Source organism: Rhea pennata, chromosome 3 (assembly GCF_028389875.1).
Source record: "Rhea pennata isolate bPtePen1 chromosome 3, bPtePen1.pri, whole genome shotgun sequence".
Taxonomy (NCBI): domain Eukaryota; kingdom Metazoa; phylum Chordata; class Aves; order Rheiformes; family Rheidae; genus Rhea; species Rhea pennata.
This window is the reverse complement of record NC_084665.1, coordinates 91,672,642-91,685,000: the sequence shown is the minus strand read 5'-3', so window position 1 is coordinate 91,685,000 and position 12,359 is coordinate 91,672,642. Positions and strand designations below refer to the sequence as shown.

At 36.6% G+C, this 12,359-nt stretch overlaps 1 protein-coding gene across 1 annotated transcript in view; it reads right to left on the bottom strand.

Annotated features, from left to right (window-relative positions):
- Positions 1–12,359, bottom strand: part of ME1 (malic enzyme 1) — a 194,337-nt gene that overhangs the window by 141,839 nt on the left and 40,139 nt on the right. The window contains exon 2 of the mRNA XM_062571048.1: positions 4,404–4,537. Coding sequence (XP_062427032.1) covers positions 4,404–4,537 — 134 coding nt within the window. The remainder of the gene's footprint in view (positions 1–4,403; positions 4,538–12,359) is intronic.

The window sequence follows — 12,359 nt, the reverse complement described above, 5'->3', positions numbered from 1 at the left end:
CAACTTAGGCCTGCAAGACATTCATATAGAATACAAATACGATTTCTCAATGGAACAACTTAAATGATGTGGGACTTGTAGATTTATTTAATATTACGTACTTAAGAATCAACTTGTTTAAATTTACATCAATCCAAGATTACCCGTGCATACTTACTTATCAGCTGCAATACATGCGTGTTATAAAATCATAGAATAGCTGAATTTGGAAGGCACCTCTGGAGACTGTTTAGTCCAATACCCTGCTCAAAGTAAAGTTAACTAGAACAGGCTGCCCAGCATCATGTCCAGTCAAGTTTTGAATTTCTCCAGGGATGAAGACTCCCTAACCTCTTTAGACAACCTGTTCCAGAGCTCACCCGCCATTACTCTAAAGAGGTGTTTTCTTATAATTAAATGGAATTTCCTGCTTTCCAGTTTATGCCTACTGCTTCTTGTCCTGCCTCTGGGCACCACTGAGAATAGTCTGGCCCCATCTTCTTTAATCACACATTAGGTACTCCTACACACTGACCAGATTCCCTCTCAGTCTTCTCTTCTTTAGACTGAGCAGTCCCAGCCCCCTCAGCCTCCCATCATATGAGAGATGCTCCAGTCCCTTAATCATCTGTGTAGCCCTTTGCTCGACTTGCTCCAGCAGGTCCATGTCTCTCTTGTACTGAACACAGACCCAGCATCCAGGTGTGGCCTCACTAGTGCTCAGTAGAGGGGAAGGATCACCTCCCTCCACCTGCTGGCAATCCTGTCCCTAATGCAGCCCAGTTTGCTGCTGTCTTGGCCACGAGGGTGTATTGCTGGGCCCAGGTTCAACTTGTTGACCACCTGGCCTCCTAGGGCCTTTTCTGCAAAGCTGCTCTGCAGCACCTACCATGTGCTGGCATGTGGGGTTACTCCTCCTCAGGGGCCAGACTCGGCGGAACTTCATGAGGTTCATCTCTGACAATTTCTTCAGCCTGTCAAGGTCCCTCTGATTGGCAGCACAAGCCTCTGGTGTATCAGTTTTATATCATCTGTGAACTTGCTGAAGAAGTACTGTGTGCCATCATCCAAGCAATTAATGAAGATACTAAATAGTACTAGCCCTAATATTGACCCTTTGGTACACCACTAATTACTGGCCTCCAGCTGAACTGCCTGCTGCTGATCACCAACCCTTGGGGTCCAGCAGTTCTGCCAGTAGTCAATCCACCTCACTGTCGCTGTTCACATACAAAAATGTTTAACATAAATACCTATTTTAAAGCCACCTTTCAGTAGGAAGTGCTGAGGTGACATCCAAATGTTAAATTTATTGTTATTTCAGGATTGCCCACTTATGAAAATTTATTGTGAAAATTTTAGTCTATAAAGTCACAGCCCTCGCAGTGATAGAAATTCCTGCTTTCATAGAGTCCCAAAGCACGTGCCTCTAATGCCATTCCTTAATTTTTTTACCCAGTCCTGCTGCCTTGATCTCAACAAGAGCTGAACTCCAACTTATTCCTAACACCTTTTCATGACAGCCTCCTCAACTCAAAAGCATTTCACAACTTCTGCAGCTGTTTTCTTGATCTCTTTCCTTGTGTACTCCCCTCTACATCTCCAGTGCCCAGGGAAAGGATGGATCACCCTTCTCCCTATGTCTATGTCCACTCCTTCCCAGGGTTTGTCCCGTCCCATAGGCTTACACTGTTTATAATCACTTTTTCCTCCTTACTCATCCTACTTCTCATCTCAGCTACCACTAGCTGCTAAGTTACCCATGTTTCACACCAGCAACAATATGCCTCTATTCCTTCTAAATCCAGACCCAAAAGCACCACTCTTCTGCACTAACTCTTGAAGACCGCTGCGTGTATTGCTGCAGGCAGTGAAAACCTGAACTAAATCAGGCCCAGGTCCAGGCACAGCCATTCAATAATCTGTACTATTACACGATTTCGACCCACACTAACTACCACTCACCTAGGCTATGCCTGGGTACAATTCATATCACAGGCCAAAGAATGAATCCAGCTGACAATTTATACGACCACTCAACTGTGGGAGAGAAAGGGAGAAGAGAAGAGAAGAGGTGGGACACAGGGCTAAGAGATATGCAGAAAAGCCACGCTGATCCAAGCCACATGACACCTGCCGGCTTCAAAGCCAGATAACAACTCCCAACCCCAACTGTCTACTAGCACAAATGTAGCCACAGTTTGTGCAGCCTGTAAAGGGAATAAGGAAAAAGAATCAGATACAAATACCTGGATCAAAAATCATGTTTGAGGAAAACACTACTGCCACATGCCTCAGTAAAACTAGATAACAAATATAGCTTTTCAGTTTTGGGGAGGAGATTAACTAGGACATTCTTTTTTAAGTTATTTTGACCAGTGATCAGATTAGCAAGAGAAAAATAACTTTTAAGACAGTCGTAAGTTATTTCTATGAACTAAAGACTGACTAGTTTTCTCAGCTAAAGAATTTTATTAAAATCCTATGAACAACAAATTTGTACTTCAAATGTACACAGCACAGTATACCCTTTATACTAAAAACAGCTTATTTGGAAGCTGCTGCCTAATACTCCATCCAGGTGGGATGTAATCTTTTAAGGTTTGTCCTTTTCTGTTAAGGATGGCTGATGACAGTAATAGGAAAGAAGTCTTTCTTAGCTAATTCTTAGGAAAATAGGAACTGCAAAACTAGACTCATTGGTGGGATTAAACACAGACTGTAAATTTAATGGATTACGAAACAGAGACAAAAAAAATGTATTTTTCTTAGACAAATGGCTTCTGAAAAATCTTTTAATTTATATTTATTTGTAAATATAGCTATTTGTATTTGTGTATTATTAACATATATTATATGTGAAATAAGTGTTCTTTTTAAAAAGTGTTTCTTCCCTCCTTCACCCCCAAGTTGGGTATATCTTTCTTTTCTATCTATTAACATAATAAAACAAGTTTTCTGCAAAGTATTCAAACAATACTGAGAGTCAATTATTTTTATTTAATGACTCCCACTTCAGTCAAAAATTCAGCATACCTCATTTTCCTATAGTTTAAATGGCATAGCATTCAAAATTTTCTGTCATTTAAAAGTGATAGGATTCTTTTCCGTTCTTGCAGGAATTTTCCATTTTGGCAGAGTTATTTAAATACCCAACATTTTTGGCTGAAAAGCAAAGAATTAAGATTTGGGAATACCGTTACTCTCCTCTTAAATTCCACATACTGTAACCTTCAATCTCTGTCACTCTGAGAAGCTCAAGTGTTTTTCTCCCGTGACCAAGCTAGGTGCAACAGTTCTTTGCTAGTTAAGATGCAACAGAAAGAAATGGGACAAGAGTACAAAAGGCTTTTTTTTTTTTTTTTTTTTTTTTGCTTTGAACTTACAGGTGAATAGAAAATACAGCATTCAAGCGAACACAAACAATTTAAACAGTCTTAGTCTTAAATGTGTTGTCATGTGAAACAATGATCTGTCATCATGAACGAACCACTTCAAGACAAAATTAAAGAGGAGATGAGGACAGAAGGATAGAGAAAGTTTCCTACTAGGATAAAGTAGTCGAAGCAGGTGTCTTGCTGAAAGATTATGCCTTCAACATGCAGGAAGTTAGACTAAAACTTCTAGCCTCAAGAGTTACTTCTCTGTGATAACTGATACTGATCTCTAAAAAGAGGACTGTTCATCTAGAAAAGATACTCTGAGCTCTCTGCTTACACTGAAGGCTATATTCACAATATTCTGCTTCTATTAAAAAAAAAAGAAACTTAAATTAAAAAAAAAACGTGGCATCATCAGATAGATACCGAAAAGCCATTTATAATAAAGGAATATATAAGTAACCAGACAGCACACAATATAGAAAAACAAGACAACAGGAACAAGCCTAAAGGAAAACTCTTCCTTTCAGTGGCTTATCTAGCACTTAGAAATAGAATCATGCTACAGGACAGCAAAATATTTCGAATTCCTTTAAATTAAAAGCCCCCTTAAACTTTTTTCCTTAAAAAATGTGTATTGTGTTTACAACACTTTATTATTTTATATATTTCTTATAATTTATATATAATTTATACGTATCTATGCATATAAGGCATTATTAACCTGTTAGTTTCATAACAGTTCATTTGCTTCCATCAAGCCTTCTACCATTTAGTTACTGCAAAAAATATATATATATATTCATGTAAACAGCATTGGAATATTACAATTTAAAATTAAGAGTTGAATTTTGTAAGAAAGCATTCTAGAAAAGCCAAGAACCAAGACGTGTGTTATATATTTAGCCCAATGTTTCCCAACATTCAATTACCACAGCTTAATAAAAGAATGAAAATCTCATTTAAACTACCACCAAGGGGTGGGGGGAAAAGAAGTGACTCATGATTTGATAAGTAAGATAAATTTTCATAGCAGTATTTTACCTTTCTAGGTCAGATGTCAGCCTTTCAAAATTCTGAAGAACAGTGAAAACTTGGACATCTTGACTGAGAATGCAAGGTGGTAATAATCCATGGATATTTAATTGCTGCCTCTCCTCCAAGGTAAAAGCCATGTCCTGCAAAAAAAGTTATGGTATTACTTTGAGAACATTTTGCAGCAAAATAAAGCACAGGTAAAGCCAGTATTAAAAATTATTTCATATTAAACAAAATTAACAATTATGCAATGATTTGGGGGAAAGTTTTTATTAAGTTATACAAGAACTGCATCTATCCCAGCACAGAATGAGTTAAGATCTTCCAACATTGCAATATGATTCCCTGCAAAGTTAACGAAGATACAATTGAAGAGGATAGCAGCAGCCTGTGGGCTCTGAAAGACCATATTCATTCTACAGGTTTCAAAAACAACTTATTTGTTTGACTGTCTTCTAAACACAGAGCACCGAAAATGTTCATTTAGATCATAAACATTATACTTCTAATATTTGGAAGTATTTCAAGATCTTGGTAATCTCAGTCGTTCACATGAATTTTAATTAAATACACTAGTGCAGTGAGGTCAGCTCTACCTTTTTACAAAGGGCCTAAACCAGCACCTAGTGAAGTCAATCAACAGAAACATGGCCATAGTGCATTCAAGGCAAACTCAGGCTCAAGTTTGCTTTGTTTTGCAAATTCATCTTTAGATATGCTAAGAAACATCTTTGTACAGACTCACTGGATTCTTTTAGCATCCAGAAAAGAGACGTAAGAGTATTTACTACATTCTGTGGATGGTCATAAAACACTTGACTGAACACTGTTAATTTAACTTGCTGACTGGTAGAGACCATCAAATAGCTGTTTTTTAATGAGGTCTGTCCATCTTCAGAAGTTCTTCAAGCTATCAGAGAAAACAGTGTACTGCTTTCTCAGAAGAGAAAATAGCAGAAGAGTTTCTTCCATGCATGACCTATCAAATTTACACAAACTTAATATTATGTTTACATTCCAGAATCAGTATTGACAGTTCTGGAAGCAGCTTGAGGTCTCTGTTAGGTTACATCAAAAATGTCTATAATTTAGTATCTCTGTAATATGCTTATCATCTCACTTAAAAATATTCAAAAGTTCATACTCGTGCTTATCATCTCACTTAAAAATATTCAAAAGTTAATGTACCACAGGTTAAACAGCATTTATTAAAACACACACACACACATATCACTGCTGCTTAAAAAAAAAAAAAAAAAAAAAAAAGAGAGAGAGAGAGAGAGAGAGAGAGAGAGAGAGAATCCCATCACACTATCTGCAATAAAATACCATTAACAACGATGGTACCCTTAACTGAAATGATGAGCCAAGGAAAAATAAAATAAAATTTCATAATAAACTGTTTACCAACACCAAATAAAGATCAGTCTATTGAAGATGTTATTTGTATAAAGAAACAGAGTGAAACCAAGTTTCATAAAGGTCAGTAATTGTCTGCTATTTTTTCCATGCATACAGCATTTTCAGAAGTGCACACAAACCCTCTTTTTTCTTGACCTTGCATGTATTTTCAGTGAACCTAAATGTCAGGAGTATCTTTAACTCCCATTATATTTTGAAAGACTATGAAGCAAGAGTCAATGCTCCCCAATAGTCTATTCAAAGCTGATTGCTCAATCTCCAATAGATTTTTTGGGGGGGGGGGCTAAAATCAAACAAATATAAGCTGTGTGCAGTTGCACATACACACACACACACAATTCAGCACCGATTCCAAATGACTGGAATTTAGAGAGCTGCATATACAAGAAGATCTAATAGCATTGGAAATATAGCAGCAATACAACTATTCCCTTCATCTCCCTTTTGCCCATTTCTCTTAGTCAAATTTTCTGCAATAACATTTTTTAGAAGCCTATGTTTTCCTTCACTTTAGGAATAAGATACAGGCTTTAATTATTACTACAGGATTTGCCCTTTTACTGGAAAATATGCGTTTTTTAAAAAAGAACCACATGAAAGTTAATACATTTGCCAAGTGCCTTTTTTAGAAAGAATTTTGTCTTGGAGTAGAATATTTTCCACATGTTGCTACAGTTCCTACAGTAAGTGTTAATTTCTTTTGGGCAGTACTACAAAAATACAACTGCCATATATAACTAGTATACTACACATGGTTTTAAAAATTCTTTACTTATATACTCTTTTCTTCGGCACAGAAATTTTTATTAATTTTTCAAATTTAAAAGATAGAACATTAGTTCCTTTTTTCTCTCTTGTACCATACTGAACATAAGAAAAGACCTATCATTGAAACATACTGTACAATGATTTAATAAAAAAAGGAAATTCATTTTAATGCAATAGATGTATGCTATTCCATCTGCTTATAATAGGAAAAGCTAGACTATAAGTTTTGTGGTTTAAGTCACAGATTTCTCATGATACCTTTTCATATTCTGTTTCCTACCTCAGGATTTTTTTATTTTATTAATATTTTGTTTAATATTCGAAGTGTTGTTTCGCAGTTGTCCAGCAGAGAGTGCTCTAAGTTCAGCTTGATTTACATGCTCCATTATCTGCCTAAGAGCCGATTTTGTGCACACCTGGATGGGACAGATACCTAAAGTGTACCTCAACTACAATAAAAGATACAGACACTTTTATTTTGCATTCCATATTACAAATAAGTTGTCCAAGAAGAACAGCAGCGTAACAAACTAAAAGACTTTGTTATTATTACTTATTTTAAGCTTTGCTTAATTTGTGTTTTCTTCACTGATTATTCCTTCAAAAGATAACATAGACATCATAGAGATTAGACAAGTTGTTATTAAGTCTCCCAAACAAGTATTTGTAGGCCTTCAAGGGTTTTGTTTTATATGCTTCTTCTCATGTGCTGGTTTTGGTAAAACTGTAAGTCACTCTTCAACCACCTCATTACCTTCCTTTCTCAAAATCTTTTGGTGGAAGTGTTTTCTTTTCCTTTTTATACAACTCCCTACTCCTCTGGTCACTTGTACGGAAAGCTCACTGAGTCTAGTCTTCTCTTTTTCATTTTCAGGAAGTTCAATTCATTGCAAATATATTTAACTCTGAATTCATCTCTCCATTTGTAACAATGTGAAGTTACATACTCATAGCAGTGATATGTACTCTACACATTTTATTAGTATTCTTTCAATATTTGTCTTTACCAGTTTATCAACTCAACTTTTAGCTACAATTTGGCATCTGCACAGCCTCTAATCTCTCTCCCCCAAAGCCTCCATTACAAGCTTGTTTTAATGCAATTACACATACATCAATCCTCTCGTTCAGCTGCGTTACTGAAGAGTCATAGAACAGAATAAACAGCACAACATCATTTTGTACAAAATAGTTTTTTTGCACTGGCTTTAACTGAGTCCTGAAGCAGTGCTTAGAAAGACAGAAAATACATTTAAAATATTTTCAGAGCTGTCTCAGTCTCAGATCATAGCCAAAGAGACAAGTCTTCTCTGTTAATAAAAATTAGATTGCATTGACAAACTTTTTGTTCAGATGGGGTATTTTGAGATCAAGCTCATCGTATTACTAAGACTGTATAAAATTACAGTGCACAAAACTAATGTGTATATGCTGTCCATGCAGTAAATGAGATTCAGCATCACAAAAGGGTAGCCAGACCCATCTCCAAGTAACATTCATTGCAGGGATCCTCCTTCCATTTCTTTGAAGATTTTACCCTCTTTTGTTCTAATAGACCAAGATTTCCATTTCTAGGAAATCTAGGCCTCCTGTCAAAAGGAGAAATGAGTCAAAGGCACCATCTTTCTTCTGGGAAAAAAGCCTGTTTCCATCTGTAGGTATGTCTAGCTTGGCAGCATGCAAGGGGATGCCCTCTTAGAATAAGAAACCACGTTCACTTCCAAGGCCCTCAGACTCAGTGACTCTTTTCTCAGCTCCTGATAGGAGAAGACCAAGCCCAGTAACACTTCAAACCATCCCTGGGACTCAGGAGACAATCACTATCACAACATTCAAACTCAAGTACCAGCATAAATATTTGAGCAGAATATCTAAGCATGGTGGGGAGAAAGAAAGGAAAAGGAAGGTATAAAGGTGTAGCAAGGAAGTATATCTAGAAGTACCATTTAGTCTACAAGAAAAAAAATGTCTATCTTAAGCCATTACAGCTTTCCTCTCTGTATTGCTGATTTAAGACAAATACTAGTGGAGAAAAACCACAGACTGACATATTTTGGGGACAACAGATAAGCAGATTCATCACTGTCTTAAGACCATCAAAATGTGAAAACCCTTCTCATTAAATAACTCATTATGAAGATTAAGTCATAAAATCACAGTGAACTACTTTTAATAATATCTTGAAAGAACCACCCACCCGAATCTGAGGGATTGGATATTCGCAACATCTGCTGCTGTGGCTGAAAGGAGGATAGCTGGCTCTCGGCCACCTCTGGAAGCCTCCTTCTGGAACAGTTGCTAACTCTGAATGGTGTACAAGAGGCAGGGAAATGCTCTGGCAGGCAAAGCTCAGGGAAAATCCCACAGCTGCGTGAAATACAACTCTGATGAAGATTTTAATCAATTCTTTGAACAAATAATCTTACAGAATTCTGCAATTTCATATCCTTTAAAAAATGGAAAAGAAAACAAGACAAATGTTTTGGCTGAAACACCAAAAACATTCTCCAGTTGTTGGAAAACAGCTCAGGATTTCCCAGGTTGCGGCATCATTATTAGGTTCCAATTCCACACATCCCTGAGTGGTCACACCATCTTATGCACAAGATTGTTTCCATGAGAAATTCAACAGAACTGCCTCAAATTAATAGGTAGATGCAGCTGTTAGGAAAACATGAACTTTGGTATATACAACCGTTTACAAGCAAATCTGTTGTTGATGAACCTTTTGTCTTTAGTAATTTTGGCTTCTTGTACTATTCCAGTATTGACAGTGAAGAATCCAAGTCAAAACCAAAAAACAATTTTCATTACCTTAAGGAAAACTTGTTATGCTGAAAAAACAATAGAATGTATAGCCCTGCTAGGTATAAGCTCCACGAAAACATCTTCAAGCATATAAAACATCATTTTTAATAAAAAAAAAAGCATAACAGCAACTTTTTACACATTCAAACAAGGTTTTATTAAAAACCCTATATGAATTTTCAAATGATTTTAAACTACATTTAAGAGTGCAATGATAAATCCATTCTATGAAAAATAAACATGGTTCATGGCAACATATTTGGGTTGGATCACTACGTATGGCAAGAGATGTTACTGCTAGTTCTCTTTTCCATTCTTGCCAGGACTGGTACCAAGAATTACAAGTACAGGCAACTATTACACAGACACCTCATGCAACACCTCTTTTCTAGACAGTACTTCAGACTGGTCGCAAAGTACCCCTGTAGATAAGAGAAAACCATCTTTTTAATGCTGCAAGCCCACAGTTTTCTGTCATCAAAGATCATCTCTGGGGCTTTAGGAAAAAATAGTCCCTACAAACGATCAAATGACATTAACTTTGAGACCTATGTTTATTTTTAGGAATGATTTATTGTAAAAAATGTATGCAAAATAAGGGCTTGAACAGAAGAATCCAGTTTGATAAAGAAAATTCAGAATGATTCAAATTTGGAGAATACATGTAATCCTTTTAAATGGTACTCATGACGACAAGAAATACAGTTGCAAGATGATGAGAGGGATGGATATGATAACCAGCAGAGAAGCACTTTGAAAATGTGCAGCATGAAGTCAAGAGATAAATACTGATCATGACAATATAAATGTTCAGTTGCAACCCTCTGACAACCCACACAGATTAGCTCAATGAATTTTCAGAAGTAAAGATTTGTAACCATTTGTAATGCATACAATATCTAAACTAGCATTGGACTCCAAGTAGGAAAGTCACTAATGAAACAAAACTACTATTTTTCAAAAAAGTGCATCTACCTTCACTTAGCTCAGATCTCAATTTGTGCATTTAGTCTGGCAGGCTGGTTAGCTCTGGATTATGCATTTTGGATTAAGATTTGAAAAACAGTATATAAATCAGCTGTTAATACTCCATTAACTTATTTGGCAGATTAACTGTGGTTTTGTTAGTCCCTACACAGTACCTAGCACAAAGGTGCCTTGGTTAAGATCTCTAAATTGAGATCCCTAAGCACAGCTTCCTACATACCAGTAAAAACATCAGTGAAGGCTGCTACTGAGAGTCTACACCGGAGTTTCAAAAGCCAGCCATATGCAGGCAATGGTTTCAGCTGGAAGGGAGAAGGAGAAAGCAATAAAAGAAGGGCTAGCAGAGCTTGAACAGCAGAATCCAATTTGCATAAAGCATTTGCACTCTTTCTGATGAGCACTTGGTGCACAGGCATGCATCAGTATTTGTGATATTGTAAGATTGCTGAAGGTAAATGAAAAGAACAATACTACAGCTGATGGACAGAGCACTGTGCATACAAAAAAGAAGAAACTGTCCTAGTTTCAGCTATAAAATGCCAGAGGGTCCTGGTTTTGTTTTGTGCAGTTTTTAAATGCAGCTTTTTAACCAATAACTAAGTTAAAGAACTATATTCTGACATAGAGCATTTAGAATTGCATAGTTGTTTTTCATAACAGTCATAATACCTCTGCTGTATTTTTAACCAATAACTAAGTTAAAGAACTATATTCTGACATAGAGCATTTAGAATTGCATAGTTGTTTTTCATAACGGTCATAATACCTCTGCTGTAGCATATTGCATGTACAATTTCTTCAAGCTTTAGGGAAAGCTGAGAGATCTGAAGTATATTTACAGTCCAATTCTATATTAGTATGATTTTCAAAACACAAACTTAAAAAGAAAACAAATGAAGTCACAAGGGAAACTGAAACCAAAGTCACAAATAGCTTCCAACAAATAATGCATGGATAAATACAGCAGCTAATAAACACACTAAAGACCTTATGACTCAAAACAAATGCAGATGGCCAGGAGGAGATCAGACTTCTCTTGGCAAATTCCTCATGGGAACGTGTGGGCAACTTGGCAGCCCTGCAGTGAGCTGGTAATGGTGATTGCATACAAGCATGACTCAGGCCAGCACATTAGAAGCAACACATCTTGGCATTTTCATTCTTCCTTTAATCTACTGTAAACAATTATCTGAAAGCAAGCTAGAAAAAATATTTTAAGAAAGTTATTGCATATTTTTGTTTCATTTATACATACACACAATCAAATTCTATCAAGTTGCATAAAATCTCACCTTAAATTTGTGATGATCGTATTACACAAACAGCAGTTAATAATAAACTGAAGTCATAAAGATGATAATATATAAAAATATGTAGCATGCTGAGACATAACATAGGATGGGACTGAGTCTGGAGTAAGATACTAAGTTGAGGTGTTTATATGCAAGCTAAACTCCTCTCATAGTTAATGGATATATAGTCTTTATACAAAAAAGAAAAAAGTCTACAGAATGATCTAATACAGCACAGAGCACAAAGCTTGCAGGTGGTAATCCAAACTGTTCCCTGTCTATATTGACTGTATTGACTATAAACTGAATTCAGGTGCACACACCTAAGCATTAAGAGACCCAAAGGTACTGGAGAAATTAATATGGCGTTCCTTGATACAGCAACGGTATCAGCTGTAGTCAGCTATACAGGAGATAAAGACTATGGATAAAGGAACAGTTACGAGAAAACACAAAACACAAGGACTCAGAAAAGAAAAGTAAGTGCCAAGAGGTAGTGTGTAAAGTCTCCCAAGAACTGGTAAGGTCCAGGAACCAGTTGTATGGATGAGTCTACAAGAATGATACTCAGGACATAAAGAATCGTCAAATCTGTACAAGGCCACCTACACACGCTCGCATCAACAAGCTGTGTAACCTGGGCTGCATCCAAAAAGGCGGTGGCTGCTACAAGCAGACAAGACTA